The sequence below is a fragment of the Aquarana catesbeiana genome, linkage group LG03 (genome assembly GCF_042186555.1).
Source record: "Aquarana catesbeiana isolate 2022-GZ linkage group LG03, ASM4218655v1, whole genome shotgun sequence".
In the NCBI taxonomy this organism is placed as follows: Eukaryota; Metazoa; Chordata; class Amphibia; order Anura; family Ranidae; genus Aquarana; species Aquarana catesbeiana.
Genome location: NC_133326.1, coordinates 210,560,781 through 210,581,356, shown reverse-complemented (window position 1 = coordinate 210,581,356; position 20,576 = coordinate 210,560,781). Strand labels below are relative to the sequence as shown.

The window sequence follows — 20,576 nt, the reverse complement described above, 5'->3', positions numbered from 1 at the left end:
TGCAATGACAAAAAGCTGCCTAGACTTTATTTATAAGACATTGTTTACCTTTCTAGATAAGGAGGTTTCCAGTGTATAGCGATCAGGAAAAAGTCAGCCATATGTACAGGAGGAAGCTATGTGATAAAGGGAAATGATTGCCATTACGATAAGGATGGTAGAGGAAGGGTTTACTGGATGACAAAAAACATATTAGTAAGCTACTTGCTACGGGCTTAGACTGTTATCCGTAAATACTTCACTGAACCTGAAGAACCCCTTTTTAGGGGAATATGTTCTCTGATCGTGGAGTACCTGGAAAGTAGTTGTTACCAATGAGACAATGGCCTATTATAAATGATCACCTCATGTATGGGTCTTACACACTTTCTTGCTTTGCTGTTGTCCACACAGATAGCAGAATGAAGACTTCATTTTAAATGATAACGCCATCTCACTGTGTACACAATTTTCATACCAGATTTGAATTATATTGGGAGGGGCCATGTGACAATATTACACAGCTTCGGCCCTACGCGCAAAATTATTTGCAAACAAAACTACCTGAACTGAATAAATTAGTAGCCTTCCAATTGTATCAGACTTTACTGCTGTAAAAAAAGATTTGTTATGAAGGAATTATAATGTTGCAAAGAAAATGTGAAAAAAAGTAAATATTGGTAAAATTTAAGTAAAACAAATATAAAATATTAACAATATTAACAATATACAAAGTTATCCACAACTCCGCCCTGAGCTCCATTACCCGCCTCATTTTAAAATATGACTCAAACTGTTCTCTTTGCTCTTCCCCAGACCACCTTCTCTCTAGCTCCCACATTACCTCCTCCCATGCTCACCTCCAGGACTTCTCAAGAGCCTTTGCCACCCTCCGGAGCTCCTTACCCCGATCTCTCTGGCTGTCTTTTACTCTGTCCACTTTTAACTGATCCCTGAAAAAGTATCTCTTTGGGGTAGATTGCCCCTCCTCCGTCTAAAAACAAAACTTTCACCTTCTCCATTAACTTATCTTCGACAGTTACTACCTTTTGTATCACTTACCTCTCTCTTTTAGATTGTAAGCTCTTCTGAGAAGAACTGTCTTAGCTCTGTTGTCTTGTATTGTAACTGTACCGCCTCTCTTTATTTTGTAAAGCGCGGTGCAAACTGTTGACACTATATAAATCATGAATAATAATAATAATAATGATGATGATAATATTGATATGGTCCCTTTGAATGTTTCCCAACATATGCAAAACATCAAAGCAGTCCATGACAACTAATCTGACCTATTTGTTTTTCTAGCATAGTAAAGACATTAGAAGCTAGATTGTGATTGTTTTCTTGGGGTCGGCCACACACATAAAATTACTCCAGCTGTTTGTCACATACTTTAACTCTAACTATAACGCTGCAGTTATTTTGAATAATAATTCATGACACACAAGACATGAAAGTCTTTGAAAGATTTTGGAGCTTACTTATATGTTAGTCTACTTTATTTTACAGCCACAACATCTCAGTGTCACAATTCATCAATATTAAGGTCAAATTGCACAAAACTATAAACAAGCTCCAACCTCGAATTAGCCTTATTCATGGCATTCACTACCCTTAAAGTGGAGGGCCACCCTGAAAAAAAAAAATTCACCAAAAATCCTAAAAAAAAAAAAAAAAAAAACATTGGAAAAAAAAAAATTTAAACTTACCTGAAACCTTGTTGCTAGGCAGTCTTCCTAATCTGCCTCTTCCTATTCCGCGGCGTGTCCTGTTCCTCGGTGAGTGGCCCCGTTGCCTTCTGGGAACTGTGTGTGTTTGCAGAAAACCACGGGGCCATTCACAGAGCGCCGCGCCGCTCGCGCGTGCGCAGTAGGAAACCGGCAGTGAAGCCGCAAGGCTCCACTGCCTGTTTCCCTTCGTTAGGATGGCGGTGCCGGGACCTGAGAGCTGAGGGGCGGGTCGGCCTTGGGGGGCCAACATCGCGGGCACCCAGGACAGGTAAGTGTACTTATTTAAAGTCAGTAGCTACAGTGTTTGTAGCTGCTGACTTTAAAAAAAATGTTTCCCTGGCTGGAATCCCGCTTTAAGCGTTGATTTGTGACTGAGGGAAGTGTATATAAATACAAAGAGTAAACCTCGTATATGAAGTAATGGATTATCTGAAGATTGATTAACTACAGTTTCCATCTTGTGGCCAGTTTTGAAAAAGATTTAAATCCAGTTAAAATGTGTATTAAACAAAACGCTTCTATGATACTTTGACTATCCCGTGGCATTGACAAAAAGGTACTATTCCTATACAGTATATTTACTGTCCAAGGTAATTTGTTTCTAGGATATATCAGAATACTGGACACTTGTACACATGATCGAATTTTCCGCAGACAAAACCTCTGACTTATGTCTGACTTATGTCCGAAGGCGTGTGCCTGGATTTTGTCTTGCATACAAACGGCAAGGAATTGTCGGCCAACAAACACGAACGTACTGACGTACTATGTGGGTTTTCAGCCCTTTAGCGCCACCCTTTGGGCTCCTTCTGCTAATTTCGTGTTAGTAGAAGTTTGGTGAGTGTTGATTCGCGTTTTCATTTTGCGCTTTTCATTCCATGCTTTTCAGTTCACGCTTTTCATTTCATGCTTTTCAGTTCGTGCTTTTCATTTCCTGCTTTTCAGTTAGTTTTTGAATGGCCGTTCGTCAACCAGACATGTTGCGGAATCGGAGGAGATAACATGTTATTTATTATTGGCCTTGGGCCTTGCTTTGACCCAAGTCCAGTCCAGGAACAGGGGGAGGAGGAGGAGTTCTTGTACCAAAAATTGGTTGCTTTATTAATCGTGACCAATTATGTAATATGCCTTTGCTGCGGGAGCTCGAGGAGAATAATCCAGATGATTTTCGGAATTATCTCCGGATGACGGATCCCTGCTTTCACCAACTCTTGGCATTGGTGATCCCCTATATTAGGAAGCAGGACACATGCATGAGGCTTTTATTTATTTTATTTTATTTTTTGGTTGAATAATAATGATTTAATGATGATAATGATTTGATTTGGTATATTTTCTATATTTTTGTATGCATAGAATGCACTTTTTGGTTAAGTTATATTGGCAGATAGCATGTCTAATTTTATTTATTTTCCATTTTTTAATGCACAATAAAAAAATTGTGTAGAATAATACTTGGCTATGTGTTTTACTTCAAATGACAGTTTGGGAGTAGGCAGTTACATTTAAAAAAATACAATGTAAAATTGACAAGGGACACCAACATAGTTGTATCTTTGATCTTAAAAACCACGGGATAATGGTGTTGCGGTAACTTGCCCAAATAAAAAAAAAAAAGAATAATAATATTATTCTTGATATCACTAGGAAAAAAAAGCCTTTGAAAATTAGTTTGCCATAACTCCATCAGTATCCCCAGCAAAGCAGCTTCATTATGATCCCATTAAAGAAGAAGAGAATTGTACACTGCATTTTGAGATTTCATAATTAGCCGCATCACGAATGTTAATTCTCCATTACGATCGCTAGTTTACAAGACCAACCGATTCTGGCTCGTCTTTGCTTCTGAGCATGCATGTTTGTACTTTGGACTTTTGTCCGACAGACTTGTATACACACGCTCGGAAAATCCGAAAACAGACATTTGTCCGCGGAAAACTTTCAAACCTGCTATTCAATATTTGTCTGCAAAAAATCCGACAACAATTGTCTAATGGAGCATACAAATGGTCGGATTTTCCGCCAATAGCCTGTCATCACACATTTCCAGTCGGAAAATCTGATCCTGTATACGAGGCTTAAGAATTATGTTCAGGCCTCCAGACTTGGTAAATGCATACACTCTGTATTGCTGTTTGTAAATTGGCTATGTGAAGCATTTATGCTCAAACTGGCAAGACATTTGATGGAAATGATTATTTGCTTTCAAACCATGATTCTTATGAATAAATTCTGACCATGCAATTCAAGTCATACTAAGTCCCTTTGCTCCAAAAATACATTTTATGGTGGTGCTGGGCCATAAAAGCAATCATGAATTAGCAGTAAGTTTCCAATGATAGATTAGCTTTCAACGACATTAAATTAGTATTTTAGTTTTTAATGCAAAGAGTGTTTCCAAACAAAGGGTGTTACTATAGCCATAGAAGACCATGCAACTGCTAGGAGGCCCAGAAGCACAGGGAGCCAGACCTGTCTGGCTACACAGTGATTTATGAAGTTAGTTATATCTGTTGGCATTTGAGATGGAGATTAGAGGGGCAGGAAGCCTCCTAATGGTCTTGCAATGGGTCCCCATGACATATAGGGGTTCATTTACTGAAACTGGAGAGAGCAAAATCTGGTGCAGCTGTGCATGGTAGCCAATCAGCTTCTAACTTCAGCTTGTTCAATTAAGCTTACAAAAAAACTGGAAGCTGATTGGTTTCTATGCAGAGCTGCACCAGATTTTGCACTCTCCAGTTTTAGCAAATCAACCCCACAGTCACAACCTTGTTCACAACCTAAGGCCTGTTACATACTAACCCTTCTCTTGACCCTAGCACTAACCTTCAGACTAACTTTCTCATATGTAATTTTCCATCTCTCTGCACAGGATTCTTCTGTTTCATATTCAAATTTGATATCAATTATTTTGATCTAACATTTACTGTGTATATATATATATGTATATATATATATATATATGTAGCGCACTACCCCCGAAGGAGCTGAAATTTGTGTATTCTATCCGTAAATCATATTTACCATCTAGCCCATCGCAGCCCATAGAAATAGAAACAGTCCATATTGTAGTTTTCTCTTGCTTTTATTGGTGTAACATGAACTGGGATAGGAGAAGAGTTTTCTGAGATGCTCTTTTGCTGCTTTATAATTTTTCCTTTGCCTTCTCATGCAAAGACTTAGAACAATGCGGACTATGAAAAGTCACTCTGAAAAACTTCTTCACCCATAGGCCTTTTTAGAACAACCTGTATCTCTATTTGTGCTCTGAGCTCTACCGCCACCTTTTGACCGCTACTTCCCGTCTGTACAGTACCTCCAAGTTGAGCTAAGGAAGAGATTACTCTGAATAATTCCTCCCGCCTGACTGATTGGAATCTCGGGGCATTGTTGAACCCAAAGTCACAGGCCATCACCACCTGTCTCATTGACTTGCGTACCAACATCCCTCAGCCTCTGGTAGTACCCTTCCCCTGGGCTTTCATTCACTTGATCAACAGTCCATGTTCCACTCACAAACAATCAATCGCCCAGTTCTCTTCCACTTAGTTGCTACTTCTTCTGTAATGGTTTCTCCATCCCTTCTCTCCAGTTTGGCATGCTCCCTTCCCCGCAGGGGCGTCCAACGACACCAGCGACTACATGCTGTGCGGTGTCACCAACTCCTGTCCTCCGTGTGGCCTGGTCCCCCCCTCCTCCTCTGCTTGGCTCCCCGCAGGGGGCCTCTCACTCTGATCTCTCCTTCTCCGGAACTCCCTAGCAGCATGTGACCCCAGCTTTTTATGAGAGTCCTGCCTCCTGCCAAACAAATTAATGATTGGCCAGAACTCACACACAAGCTGCCTGTCACTCAGATCCCAAGTCCAACCTCTCTTCCAGAACCATTTCCACTGAAAGCAAGAGGACGCTTCTCTGGGTCCAAACACAGGTGGCCACACCCTGCACTACACTGACACTCCCAGTTCCCAAAATAAACAACCAGGCCTGGTATAATAATGCAAGCCTGCCTAAATTTACCTGAAACCGTACTTTGTCATTTAAACACAAAACTCACCCACATGAAAGTAGGTGACCGCTACATACACCCCCCACTTAAATCACAACTGTCCCCAGTTGTGGGGAATTAATTTAGAGTACCTCCTTAAGTTCAAGGAGGAAAGAGCATCTCATTACATCAAATGGAATGGGGAAAAAGGAAATAAACTTGAAACAGGAACAACATCAGTATCACTGTACACAACATTTTTTCTTATACAATTTACATGGCCTAACTGTAAATCCCTACAGCTAACATTCCGTACAAGCAGAATCAGACCATTGCTCCCGAAGGAGGAATACTCTGCTTACCATAGGCCTTCATCTGTAAGATAGACAGCCGTCACATCTTCAATTCACCTAAAAGAAGACACAAAATATTTCTAACTTCTACTAACTACACATTACCAAACAGAGGGGGTTATCATCCTCTATTGGGTAATCAATCAAATATACAAATTTTTCCTTTTATGGCATGTATGTTTCTGTCAGGATCATCGCTCCCTCAAAAGGAGTCTAACTGACTTCCTGCAGAGCGCACCCTAAACAGACATGCTCAGCAAATGAATACATCTGCCCATTGGCAAATAAACTTTCTGTTTGGAACCTAAACAGGAGTCCTTTTTTTAAAAGTACTTGTGGCAAAGGGATTTAGCAGAAACAGCACATTCTAGTGTCCATAACTTTGTCCTTGTTAGGCACCCTGAATGTGAGTCTCCTGCTGAACAATTTTTGGGAAAACCCACCCTAACCCATCTGCCGTCCTGCAGTCAATATGGGTATTAAAGCACACTTGTGACTACCTCTCCAGCAGTCCTGCTTACAAGTAATACCTTGGGTCAGGTAACCTTTTGCGATTGTCCCCTTGTCCTCTCACTGAGATGGAGTAATTGTGGGTGTTTTGTCCTGCCTTTACCACCAACACTTTGTCTTTGTGAATTGCTCTCCCTAGTCTCCATTCATGGTGAATGTCTTTGAATCGGACCCAGACTTCACTATCAGGTGTCCGCTTAGGTTTAGGAACATGAAGATAGTCCCAAACAAGGTCCTCTTCCCACGCTTCCCGTGAATTTTCAACAATCTCCATGATTCACTCAGGAACATAAGGGTAATCCAAGCTCCACTCCTGAGCAACTTTCCTTTGAACTCCCCTCTGAAACCTCGAAAGTCTAGGTAAATCTTTAGCCTTTCCTCGGCCAGGCAAAACGCCTGAGTCAGAAGCTCTACTGACCCACTGTTGGTACGTGGCTGCCCTGGTAGGAAGGACAATAGCTGAGACATTGAAAGGGGGTACTGGGGTTTTAGATGTGCTGAGTGATTTCTCTGACACTCCCGTAGAAGCTTCCACTGAGGTAGAACTCTCCAAGAACCATTCTTCCTCGTCACTAGATTCAGCCTCTTCAGGGGATGACCACTCAAATAAATTGTCCATAGATCCATATTTCTCCAGGACTTGCGGTGACCCCCAATCTACAGTCCGGCCTCCATTCACCCTGTCCGGCTCACCTGAGGGATCCCCTTCCTGTAAACTAGGCTCCTTCCGGACAGGTATAACAAAGGACTTATTGCTAGCCGGCTCCTCAGGGGTTTCCTCCAAAGACTGTCCACTAACTCCGGCAGTCCCTGGGTCCCCAGCCAGGCTACGGGCTCCCCCATTAGATCCTACCTGATCCACCGGTGGCTCTGATTCAGCCGAATCAGATGGGAGCTCCTCCACTGCTGCAGCAGGCCACATACGACCCTCTTCGGCCTTCCGAGTCACCTGCATCTGCGGCAGACAAAGTTCGGTTGTAAGACTGGTGGAATAGTACCGAGCTTCCTGTTGAACGGTTCCCAGTCATGTTAGCTGAACACTGCAATGCCCACACCGAGCCCAGGCAGCGACTCCAACCGTAGGCCTCCGACATCCGGGATACAACATGCAAAGTCTCTCTACTCCATCAATCACTCCTAGTGCCAGTCCTCCGGTGAGCTCCAAACGAACACCAGTATCGATCAGAACTCGGTCCTGCAACTCAGGTAACCGCTGCATGACGGGTGTACTCCCAATACCTTCCGCCATCTTCCTCCGCCTTTTCGGTCTGGCGCGTGGCACACTGAATGCTGACAAACTTTTCCTCTGGGGCGTGGCTCCACCCCCTACTTGTTGTTTCAGCACGCAAGGAACTGTAGCTGCACATTTTCAAAGTCCTCCCCAGCGACACCTGGTGGCAGGCACTATTATACTGCAGACTATCTTGGCAACAGTTACTGAAATGCAGACTCTGTTGCTATGGGAGATGGCTAGTAGTCAAATATAAAACAGATATCTCGGTGGGACCTCCATGTAGCGCACTACCCCCAAAGGAGCTGCAATTTGTGTATTCTATCCGTAAATCATATTTACCATCTAGCCCATCGCAGCCCATAGAAATAGAAACAGTCCATATTGTAGTTTTCTCTTGCTTTTATTGGTGTAACATGAGCTGGGATATGAGAAGAGTTTTCTGAGATGCTCTTTTGCTGCTTTATAATCTTTCCTTTGCCTTCTCATGCAAAGACTTAGAACAATGTGGACTATGAAAAGTCACTCTGAATAACTTTTCTTACGGAAAGACAAGAGTAGTCCGGTCCTTGAGAACAATGAAATGAATAGCAAAGAGCCACCCTGAATAACTCTTTGCATATAGACTTGTGTAGATTTACTAGAGGATACATAGTAAAGAGTCACTCTGAATAACTTCTTCACTCATAGGCCTTTTTAGAACAACCTGTATCTCTATTTGTGCTCAGAGCTCTACCGCCGTCTTTTGACCGCTACTTCCCATCTGTACAGTACTTCCAAGTTGAGCTAAGGAAGAGATTACTCTGAATAATTCCTCCCGCCTGACTGATTGGAATCTCGGGGCATTGTTGAACCCAAAGTCACAGGCCATCACCACCTGTCTCACTGACTTGCGTACCAACATCCCTCAGCCTCTGGTAGTACCCTTCCCCTGGGCTTTCACTCACTTGATCAACAGTCCATGTTCCACTCACGAACAATCGCCCAGTTGTCTTCCACTTAGTTGCTACTTCTTTTGTAATGGTTTCTCCATCCCTTCTCTCCAGTCTGGCATGCTCCCTTTCCTGCAGGGGTATCCAACGACACCAGCGACTACATGCTGTGCGGTGTCACCAACTCCTCTCCTCCTTGTGGCCTGGTCCCCCCTCCTTCCCCGTAGGGGGGGCTCTGCTTGGCTCCCCGCAGGGGGCCTCTCTCTCTGATCTCTCCTTCTCTGGAACTGCCCAGCAGCATGTGACCCCAGCTTTTTATGAGAGTCCCGCCTCCTGCCAAACAAATTAATTATTGGCCAGAACTCACACACAAGCTGCCTGTCGCTCAGATCCCAAGTCCAACCTCTCTTCCAGAACCATTTCCACTGAAAGCAAGAGGAGGCATCTCTGGGTCCAAGCACAGGTGGCCACACCCTGCACTACACTGACACTCCCAGTTCCCAAAATAAACAACCAGGCCTGGTATAATAATGCAAGCCTGCCTAAATTTACCTGAAACCGTACTTTGTCATTTAAACACAAAAACTCATCTACATGAAAGTAGGTGACCGCTACATATATATGTATCCAGCATCCAAAAAATGTGGGCAGGTATCTTACAACATGCCAAACTTGTCAGAAGTTGCTTCCCTAATTTAAACTGGTAGTGTGTTTGTTGTGGAAACATTTTATTCTATAAGTTTGGTATTGCTTGTTAATGCATATTCAAAGTAACTTTTAATAGTTTTGGTTAAAAATTAAAAGGGTGTAAACTTTGGGTGGGTGGGTTGGTTTTTTTTTTTTTTGCGGTTGGTGTCTCGATGGGCAGAGTTAGCCTTTTTGTACTGGTGACCGTTGAGATTAGTTGCCAGCTCTCACCTTTCTTCTTCTAGAAAAGAAAAACAAGAATCCTATTACTAAATAAAAACTTTTTGTTTTCATTACTAACAGTGTTTTTACAGAGTAGCTGTGGTATCAGTAGATGGCACTGAGTGATAATAGACTGTACACTTTTCAAGTGCAGTTGCACTAATTGTCCCCAAAGCTTAATAAATGTGGTAAAGCTCTGCTGATTTCCATCATCCAAACACTTGCAAACAAAAAATGTTGTTTTTTATTATTTTTGTTGCATCAAATTGGACATTCTTTATAACGTAAAGGTTCACCACTTTCACTAAGCTCTCAGAAAGTGAATACAACTGCACTAGCAAAATTCACAGTCTATTTGCCTTTAGTAAAGCAATCCCAAAACAATTAAAGTACTCAAATGTATTGTGTTTTAAACATCATTGGGCCCCATTGTCTGGATTCCTAATTTTAGGTTTGTGTAACTCTGGAATGACAAAAAGTATAACTTCCAATAAAGTCATATACAAATCAACATCATATCTCATAATCTGTTTTTTTTTAAATATTTTTAATACATCAGTTAGTGGATTGCCAGCTACACAGCTCATACCAAAGTAGATAAATTTAATTATATCATGTACTAAAACCCTTATACAGAGATAAATAAATTATTCTTTTAAACTAACTTTATGAATTAATCTTTGCTTGACTCAGATAAAAACTATCCTTTAGAATTATTCTTTATGTAATGCACGACAAACTGTACTATCCTGCTAGAGGAAATACAGCATAAAAAAGTATTCCTTTCAGCATATACTTTTGTTACATTGTTTTACTGAAAACATGATTAACAGTGGCCACGAGCCAGAACAAGGAAATGGGGAAGCCAAGATTAACTGGAACAAATAGCACTCTCTGTTTCCTAAAGGCACATTTCCTTGTAGCTGCATAGTAAGGGGACTGCTTACGTAAAGCTTGACATCAGTGTGGTACTTGGGAAAAAATTGTCACTGACAATTTATGACAAAGTACTTTAAAAATTCTACTTTTTTTTTTTTAACTGTTCCTTAAAGAAAAAAAGTTATCACTTAAAGTGGAACTAAACCCTTATATTGTTTACAGCCAAGAAAACTGCCATCTTAGCCTCTGTCATTCGTGCTTGCAAATGATTGGACGATGAAATTTAGCAGAAAATTCTCTTTCAAAGTGAACAGCCTATTTGCCTTTAGTAAATCAACCCCATTCTCTACTAATCTTCCCAGTCTGCAGACATGTAGCTAGCACTAAAGAGAACCTAGAGCAGGATGTTATCCAGAAAAAGCAAGAATGTCAGCATTTCTATTACTCTTTATTTATCTAACACAGTAAGGTCCCTTTCACACATGCAGACCATATGTCTGTTTTTCATTCATCCGTTGGCGGATGAAAAACGGACATCGATGCATCTGTATGGAAAAACGGATGTAAATGGATGATCATTCATTTACTGCAGTTTACATACTCATCCGCCAACATCCGTTTTTTTTAACGGATCAAAGCTCTATTTTTCTTCCGTTAAAAAAAAACGGATCGGCCGAAAAATGTATGTAAACTGGTCTGTTTTCCATCTGTTTTTGCATTGGTAGTGGATGTATAAAAAACTTGACGAAAAACAAGACCCGCTGACAAAAAAACGATGATTACTTCATCCATTTTGACATGACTGAACTGATAGAATGAACAGTCCGCATGTGTGAAAGGGGCCTAAAACTGATAGCATAGCTTTATGTTAAAGTGTATGTATGTCAAGCCAAAAACAAAACACAGAGGAGGAGATTTACTAAAACTGGAGCATTTAGAATCTGGTGCAGCTGTGCATGGTAGCCAATCCAATCCAACTTCAGCTTGTTCAATTAAGCTTTGGCAAAAAGAAAAACTGGAAGCTGATTGGTTTCTATGCAGAGCTGCACCAGATTTTGTATTCTCCAGTTTTAGTAAATCACCCACAGTAAAAAACAGTGTGCGGCTCATGCAAATTAGAGAGTATAGATCAGGGGTAGGCAACCTTTCAGAGGTTTAGATCTACCTGGGCAACATCTAGGAAATCAAAGATCCCCGATGGGAGGGGAGGTTGGGGCGTTGGCGTCATCCTTTAAAAAATAAAAATAAAGCATTCAATAAAAACACCAAGGGTCAGTTCCCACAGCTGCGATGTCAGACATCACATGCGATTTGCACCACACTGCTGTGCAAATCACATGCAATGTCTGTGCGATGCAAATTCAGCCATACAGATTGTATGGCTGAATTTGCATCGCATTCATACCAAACTTGTGCAGGACCCTTTCTTTGGTCTGCACTAGAATCTGATCACATGGGTGTTCACACCCATGCAATCCAATTCCTGTCTGAATTGACAGTTCGCACTGCGATATGCGAATCAATCTGGGGGTGTCATTAACTTTGTTTTGACACTCCCAGCAGTTCGCATAGGACAGTGTGAACCGCTGGCGGGAGACATGCGATGCGGGAACCCTACTGGATTTGCAGGGTTCCCGCATCGCTGCATTGTGAACCAAGCCATAGTGTGTCACAGTAGTGTCTTCTGCCCCACTTCAAATCACTCACCCCCACCACAGTAGTACCCTCTGCCATCCCCACTCCACAGCAGTGTCCTCTGCCTCATTTCACATCATCCCCCCTAGTAATATACTATACCCCCTTCCCCCCACACACACATATGGTAGTGTCTTCTGACCCCCCCCAAAAGTAGTGTCCTGTGCCCCCTCCCCAAAGCCGTGTCCTCTGCCCCCCTCCCCCATTTTAGCGCCCTTTGCCCCCCCCATAGCAGTGTCCTCTTCCATTCCTCTCCACTGTAGTGCCCTCTGCCCCCCTATAGCAGTGTCCTCTGCACCCCCTCCCACAGTAGTGTCCTCTGCCCCCCTCTGTAGTGCCCCCCACAGCAATGTCCTCTGCAGCCTTCTACCCCCCCACAATAGTTTCCTCTGCCCCACCCTGTAGTGCCCTCTGCCACCCCATAGCAATGTCCTATGCCCCATACCCCCCAATTAGTGTCCTCTGCCTCCCCCCATAGCAGTTTCCTCTGCCCCCCTGCATAGCACTATCCTCTGTGTCTATCCCCCTAGTACTGTCCTCTGCCCCTCTATAGCCGTTTCCCCAGTCCCTCCCAACACACAGCTGTAGATAGCTCTCTTCTACCTTACAGCATCTGTACATCACAGAGGAGGGAGAGGCTGCATGGTGCTGAATGGAGGGCGGGACCGGGAGCTGCTTTAGTTAACTTTTTATGTTACCAAGCTGATGATTGGTTGCTAGGACTGCCTAGCAACCAATGATCTGCTAGTTAACTGGCAAAGGTAACTAAAGCAGCTCCCGGTCCCACCCTTCATCCAGCATGGCCTCTCGCTCCTCTCTGCTGATATTAGGAGAAACAAAAATTGCCCACTCAAGAACAGATCCCCAGATAAAAGCGGCTGACACCCTCCCACTATCCTGATAGACAAACTTGGAACAGTAACAGAGTGTGTACCTTTGCTGTGGAGGTATCCTCAAGCCTCCTCATGCAAACTTCATCCTGTCTGGTTTAATGCGCAACTAAACCCATCAATTTAATGATTTAAAAAAACAGTTACATTATTGGCCGGGAATGCTAACAGTCACATTTGCTTGCGCAATCTGTCAAACCATCAAATGGCTGGTGTCATAACTGATCACATGTGCAGCACCATGGCAGTTGCAGGTCAAACAGAAGTTAAGATGGCACCTTCATTGGCTGAAAAGGAGAGGAGGGTTTAGTTGCGTTTTAACAGAATCCCAAATAGCAGTAAAACCCAGACAGTGGTTCTAATCCTTACCAAACTCCACTCATTTAAAATGAAGAAAAACTTTTTTTTGACTTCACATTTACTATCAAAGTGAATGGTTATGAGGCTGAAGTGGACTTTAATAGTGTCATAATACTTGGGATACACACATATTGATAAAACAAGATAGATTGTATTGCGTTTTACAACAACATATTTAAAACATACAATTTTAAAACGCTGTCAAATCTGAGAAAAGGGATATAAATGAGAGAAGTAGTAATACCAGTTCACCCTGTAGCAATCATATTTTAAATGCTCGACATGTTTCACGGACAGTACTCTGCTTCTTCAGGAGCATTGTTTGTATGTATATGATGTTTATAGAACAGCGATCATGTATACTACTCCAAAATAGAAGAAGAAAAATGTTTAAGCATAATAACAAGAAAAAAAAACACATTGAAGGCCATTGAAATGGCCAAATAACCATAAGATACATTTAGTATGCGCGGTGTTCACTATCGTTATTCTTCAGACTGTAAAAGAGAACCAACACACATGAAGAAAGAGAAGAACCAAAAAACAGCTTTTGCGGTCCCTTATTTTGTTTTATTTATTTAACGTTATGTTTCCTTAGATTAGTAATTAATAACAGTTTGACATTGCTGTTTCATTCTTTAGATTTTTTTTATAATCAAGGTATATTATGTGTGCCTAATTAAATATTTCTTGGAACTCTTTATGACATTTTCTGCATGCAGACGCACATGTGTTGAAATCCAAAAGTAACATAAATTAAAATATTTTCATTTTAGGGTGTTCAATGCGAAAGAAAACAACCCGGTAAGTATTATCTTTGGAGTTCAACAGTTTTTTTATCTTTGATTTATGTAACAACATACTACTATCAGGCCATGTGGAAAAAAAAAATAAGTAATTGAATATAATTACCCTTATCTAGATAAACATGCCACATGAGCACTGTGCATCTATATATAGTAGTCTTTTGCTAGTTTATAAATAGAATGTGCTGGCTTTGACGGATTTATTCAAAAGGATACAAATATGCAGTAAATGGAAGGGAACTCCCTGGGCTATTTACTTTTCTCATGTGATCAGTTGTTTCTAGTCTCTCTACGTCAAAGTTTGTTCCTATCCCTTTATCATGACTGTTCTGCAATACGATAAGTAAGGTGATGGAGAGTGATTTGTAATGTTTATATTGTAATAAAACACACGCACCTTATGATGTAATCCTGACGATTATGTAAAACTTTATTGGAACAGGCTAGTATTGGTCTGTAGGTCTGCAGAGATGTGGTTAAATGAATGTAATTTGTATGCTGAAATTTATTAAAGTGGTATTAAACCCAAAAGCAAACATTTATTACATAGTAAGGTTGAATAAAGACACCAGTCCATCCTGAGTGAGTGTCTACAATTGTCCCTATCCCCGTGCATTGTGTCTCATTAAGATACTCATCTATTATATTAATATTTATTTAAGGTACCCATATAGCGCCATCAATTTACACAGCGCTCCACACATACATTGCACACTCACATCGGTCCCTACCCTCACGAAGTCCACAATCCAAGGTCCCAAACTTAGATTCATATACTAGGGCCAATTTTGGACAGAAGCCAATTAACCTACCAGCATGTCTTTGGAGTGTGGGAGGAAACCGGAGTACCCGGAGGAAACCCACGCAGGCACAGGGAGAACATGCAAACTCCAGGCAGGTAGTGTCATGTTTGGGATTCGAACCAGTGACCCAAACCAGTAAGTCTTTTGTTTTTTCAAATGAAAAAGTCGCCCTGCAGAAATAGGAGTTAGAGAGTTGAGATAAACCATTTACCACTGGCAGGGGAACTTACAATGTTCAGCTTTATGTATAAGGTAAATAGAGATATGTGGCACTAACTCAAAGTGCATAAATGTGATGAAATAAATATAATCCAATTCTTCAAGTAAAGTGCATATGCGTAAAGGGCAAAATCACATAAATAAAGTGACTAAACATCCATTAAATTCATAAGAAGTGACATCGGATAAATAACAGTGAAAATTCATGAAATATGACATCAAATAAATAAATAAACAAATCCAAATGAAGGTGAAAAAATCCAAAAATAGTCTAAAAGTGCATCAAGATAAAAAAAAAATCACAAATTTAAAAAAAAATCAAAAAATCGCATGAGATAAAAAAAGTCGCATGCAATAACAAAAATTGCATAAGGTACAAAAAAAGTGCAGAAACGCTATACAAATAGCCACAAGTCAATCCAATTAATGTAATACAGTTCCAACGTGAACAAAGTGAGTCTTCATAAAACAGTTTGTGCAAAAAAATAGTTAAAAAAAGTGCAAGTGCAAACGATGATAGGTGACAGATTCCTCTTAATAACCGCACTCCGTGGTGCGCCACACGTTTCCCCCAGCCTCTCACCTCTAGCAAAGACCCCTAGGGTCAAGTCGAGCCTGCAATCAGGAAGTGGATGAAACACCATCAATCGATCAGTCTCCTCCGATCGTCACAGGTCTGGCAAATCTCCAAATGGAAGGCCTCAAGTTCGGCAAATTGGGTGGAGGTATGCAATAGAAAGGAGTATCCCCATTGTGCAGTATTCAAAACAGGTTTATTCAAAACAACATAGTAACTTACATATACAGCATAAAATGAACAGCACAGATCCCAGTACTTCCGGTCTCGGCCGCGGCCAGAAGTGATGACATCTGACTCTTCCCTGATGTGTATCGTCACCGCCCATGTGACTTTATCAAAGGGTAATGATTTTTTTATCTTGATGCATTTTTAGACTATTTTTGGATTTATTCACCTTCATTTGGATTTGTTTATTTATTTATTTGATGTCATATTTCATGAATTTTCACTGTTATTTATCCGATGTCACTTCTTGTGAATTTAACCACTTCAGCCCCGGAAGGATTTACCCCCTTCCTGACCAGAGCACTTTTTCCAATTTGGCACTGCGTCGCTTTAACTGCTAATTGCGCGGTCATGCAATGCTGTACCCAAACGAAATTTGCGTCCTTTTCTTCCCACAAATAGAGCTTTCTTTTGATGGTATTTGATCACCTCTGCCGTTTTTATTTTTTGCGCTATACACGGAAAAAGACCGAAAATTTTGAAAAAAAATGATATTTTCTACTTTTTGTTCTAAAAAAAATCCAATAAACTCAATTTTAGTCATACATTTAGGTGTCTTTGGTAAAAAAAATGTCAATAAGTGTATATTTATTGGTTTGCGCAAAAGTTATAGCGCCTACAAACTAGGGTACATTTTCTGGAATTTACACAGCCTTTAATTTATGAATGCCTATGTCGTTTCTTGAGGTGCTAAAATGGCAGGGCAGTACAAAACCCCCCCAAATGACCCCATTTTGGAAAGTAGACACCCCAAGGAAATTGCTGAGAGGCATGTTGAGCCCATTGAATATTCATTTTTTTTGTCCCAAGTGATTGAATAATGACAAAAAAAAAAAATTACAAAAAGTTGTCACTAAATGATATATTGCTCACACAGGCCATGGGCATATGTGGAATTGCACCCCAAAATACATTTAGCTGCTTCTCCTGAGTATGGGGATACCACATGTGTGGGACTTTTTGGGAGCCTAGCCGCATACGGGGCCCCGAAAACCAATCACTGCCTTCAGGATTTCTAAGGGCGTACATTTTTGATTTTACTCCTCACTACCTATCACAGTTTTGAAGGCCATAAAATGCCCAGATGGCACAAACCCCCCCCAAATGACCCCATTTTGGAAAGTAGACACCCCAAGCTATTTGCTGAGAGGCATGTTGAGTCCATGGAATATTTTATATTTTGACACAAGTTGCGGGAAAGTGACAATTTATTTATTTATTTATTTTTTTTTTGCACAAAGTTGTCACTAAATGATATATTGCTCACACAGGTCATGGGCATATGTGGAATTGCACCCCAAAATACATTCTGCTGCTTCTCTTGAGTACGGGGATACCACATGTGTGGGACTTTTTAGGAGCCTAGCCGCGTACGGGCCCCCGAAAACCAGTCACCGCCTTCAGGATTTCTAAGGGTGTACATTTTTGATTTCACTCTTCACTGCCTATCACAGTTTCGGAGGTCATGGAATGCCCAGGTGGCACAAACCCCCCCCAAATGACCCCATTTTGGAAAGTAGACACCCCAAGCTATTTGCTGAGAGGCATGGTGAGTATTTTGCAGCTCTCATTTGTTTTTGAAAATGAAGAAAGACAAAAAAAAAAATTTTTTTTTTCTTTTTTTAATTTTCAAAACTTTGTGACAAAAAGTGAGGTCTGCAAAATACTCACTATACCGCTCAGCAAATAGCTTTGGGTGTCTACTTTCCAAAATGGGGTCATTTGGGGTGGTTTTGTGCCACCTGGGCATTCCATGGCCTCCGAGACTGTGATAGGCAGTGAAGAGTGAAATCAAAAATTTACGCCCTTAGAAAGCCTGAAGGCGGTGCTTGGTTTTCGGGGTCCCATACGCGGCTAGGCTCCCAAAAAGTCTCACACATGTGGTATCCCCGTACTCAGGAGAAGCAACAGAATGTATTTTGGGGTGTAATTTCACATATTCCCATGGCATGTTTGAGCAATATATCATTTAGTGACAACTTTGTGCAAAAAAAAAAAAAAAATTTGTCTCTTTCCCGCAACTTGTGTTACAATATAAAATATTCCATGGACTCGACATGCCTCTCAGCAAATAGCTTGGGGTGTCTACTTTCCAAAATGGGGTTATTTGGGGGGGGTTTGAACTGTCCTGGCATTTTATGCACAACATTTAGAAGCTTATGTCACACATCACCCACTCTTCTAACCACTTGAAGACAAAGCCCTTTCTGACACTTTTTGATTACATGAAAAAATTATTTTTTTTTGCAAGAAAATTACTTTGAACCCCCACACATTATATATTTTTTTAAAGCAAATGCCCTACAGATTAAAATGGTGGGTGTTTCATTTTTTTTTTTTTCACACAGTATTTGCGCAGCGATTTTTCAAACGCATTTTTTGGGGAAAAAACACACTTTTTTACATTTTAATGCACTAAAACACACTATATTGCCCAAATGTTTGATGAAATAAAAAAGATGATCTTAGGCCGAGTACATGGATACCAAACATGACATGCTTTACAATTGCGCACAAACGTGCAGTGGCAACAAAATAAATACATTTTTAAAAGCCTTTAAAAGCCTTTACAGGTTACCACTTTAGATTTACAGAGGAGGTCTACTGCTAAAATTACTGCCCTCGATCTGACCGTTGCGGTGATACCTCACATGCATGGTGCAATTGCTTTTACATTTGACGCCAGACCGACGCTTGCGTTCGCCTTAGCGCGAGAGCAGGGGGGACAGGGGTGCTTTTTTTTTTTTTTCTTTATTATTTTTTTGCTTTTTTATCTTATTTTAAAACTGTTCCTTTCATTTTTTTAATCATTTTTATTGTTATCTCAGGGAATGTAAATATCCCCTATGATAGCAATAGGTGGTGACAGGTACTCTTTTTTGAAAAAATTGGGGTCTATTAGACCCTAGATTTCTCCTCTGCCCTCAAAGCATCTGACCACACCAAGATCGGTGTGATAAAATGCTTCCCCAATTTCCCAATGGCGCTATTTACATCCGGCGAAATCTAAGTCATAAAATGCTCGTAGCTTCCGGTTTCTTAGGCCATAGAGATGTTTGGAGCCACTCTGGTCTCTGATCAGCTCTATGGTCAGCTGGCTGAATCACCGACTGCATTCTCAGGTTCCCTGTTGAGACAGGAGAGCCAGAGAAAAACACGGAAGACGGTGGGGGGGGGGGGCATTCTCTCCCACTGCTTGTAAAAGCAGTCTAGAGGCTAATTAGCCGCTAGGATTGCTTTTACATGAAAGCCGACCGCTGGCTGAAAAGAATGATACCAAGATGATACCTAAACCTGCAAGCATCATTCTGGTATAACCACTCAAAGTCGTGAATGGTGTACCTGAACACAAAAAAATGGTTAACAATAAAGCACAGTAAACGGTAAAGTATAAAAAATTGCATACCTGAAAAGCAAACATGATAAAACATAATAACAATAAAACATTGCAGAATAGAATACAGTAAAAAAGAGCAGAACAATAGAGAGAATAGAGAGAGAGAGAATAGAGAGAGAACAATAAAACGACAACTATTATTTTTTATTTTATATTTTTGTTTGTGTTTTTTTTTTTTTTTTTTACACTTTTTTTGTAACTGTAACTTTTATAACTGTAACCGGTTCCAGGTTCGGGTCTCTCAAAATGCGATGGCATCTTGGGAGACCCTGTGAAAGTGTGTCCTAGTCTGTGCAATGCTGTACCCTACGCTAATACTCAACTAGTGAATGGTAGCGTTCAAAACATTCACCAATGCAAAGACCAGGATTGTCAGGACAGGAGGGACAATAATAGCGGGTGTCACGCCTATATCCGCGTTTGCTGCAGACACAACATCTTTTTTGGGGGGGTTCGTTGGGTAGGGGTACTCGGGAGGACATAAAAATGCCTCTCATGCAGCCGACTGCATTTGGTTGGGGATGTGAATGGGGGAAGTACGGGCGCTGCAGAAGTGGTGGGTTCCCAATTAGGATTGGCGAATGCAGCAGGAAGGGCATTATGGGCACGACGGGCCTGTGTTTGTCTTCTTGGTGGCAGCAGGACACTACTTGTGCTTGCCACCTCACCAGCTTGAACTACACTTATGGGACTCGCCACGTCACCAAGTGTTACTGCAGTGCTGGTTTGACTACGACCGGGGTGTACTAGGCCGCTGGCGCTTGCCAGTTCACCAAAACGCTACCAAAAAAACTGTTAACGATCGCAGGGATCAGGCCTGACTCTGCGAACGCTGCAGTTATGCGTTTAGTGTTTTGTAAGTGACAGTGATCGATCGATACTGCACTTGGGTGGGCTGGGCCGGGCGGAGGGGCAAAACGCAGGTGCTAGCAGGTATCTGGGCTGATCCCACTAACACTGCATTTTTGGGAACCCTAAACTGCTGGGGACGCCAGTATAGATCTGATCGGATCAGATATTGATCAGTTCAGATACTATACCACTAAGGGAGGTGTACGGTGCGTGTGTGGGTGTTAGCGCGACAGGC

The 20,576-nt window shown here is 41.4% G+C and overlaps 1 protein-coding gene across 2 annotated transcripts in view; it reads left to right on the top strand.

Annotated features, from left to right (window-relative positions):
- The window catches only part of IL17REL (interleukin 17 receptor E like), a 190,558-nt gene that overhangs the window by 19,393 nt on the left and 150,589 nt on the right, over positions 1-20,576 (top strand). For both annotated transcript variants that reach the window (XM_073619733.1, XM_073619732.1), the window contains exon 2: positions 14,236-14,263. In XM_073619733.1, coding sequence (XP_073475834.1) covers positions 14,236-14,263 — 28 coding nt within the window. The remainder of the gene's footprint in view (positions 1-14,235; positions 14,264-20,576) is intronic.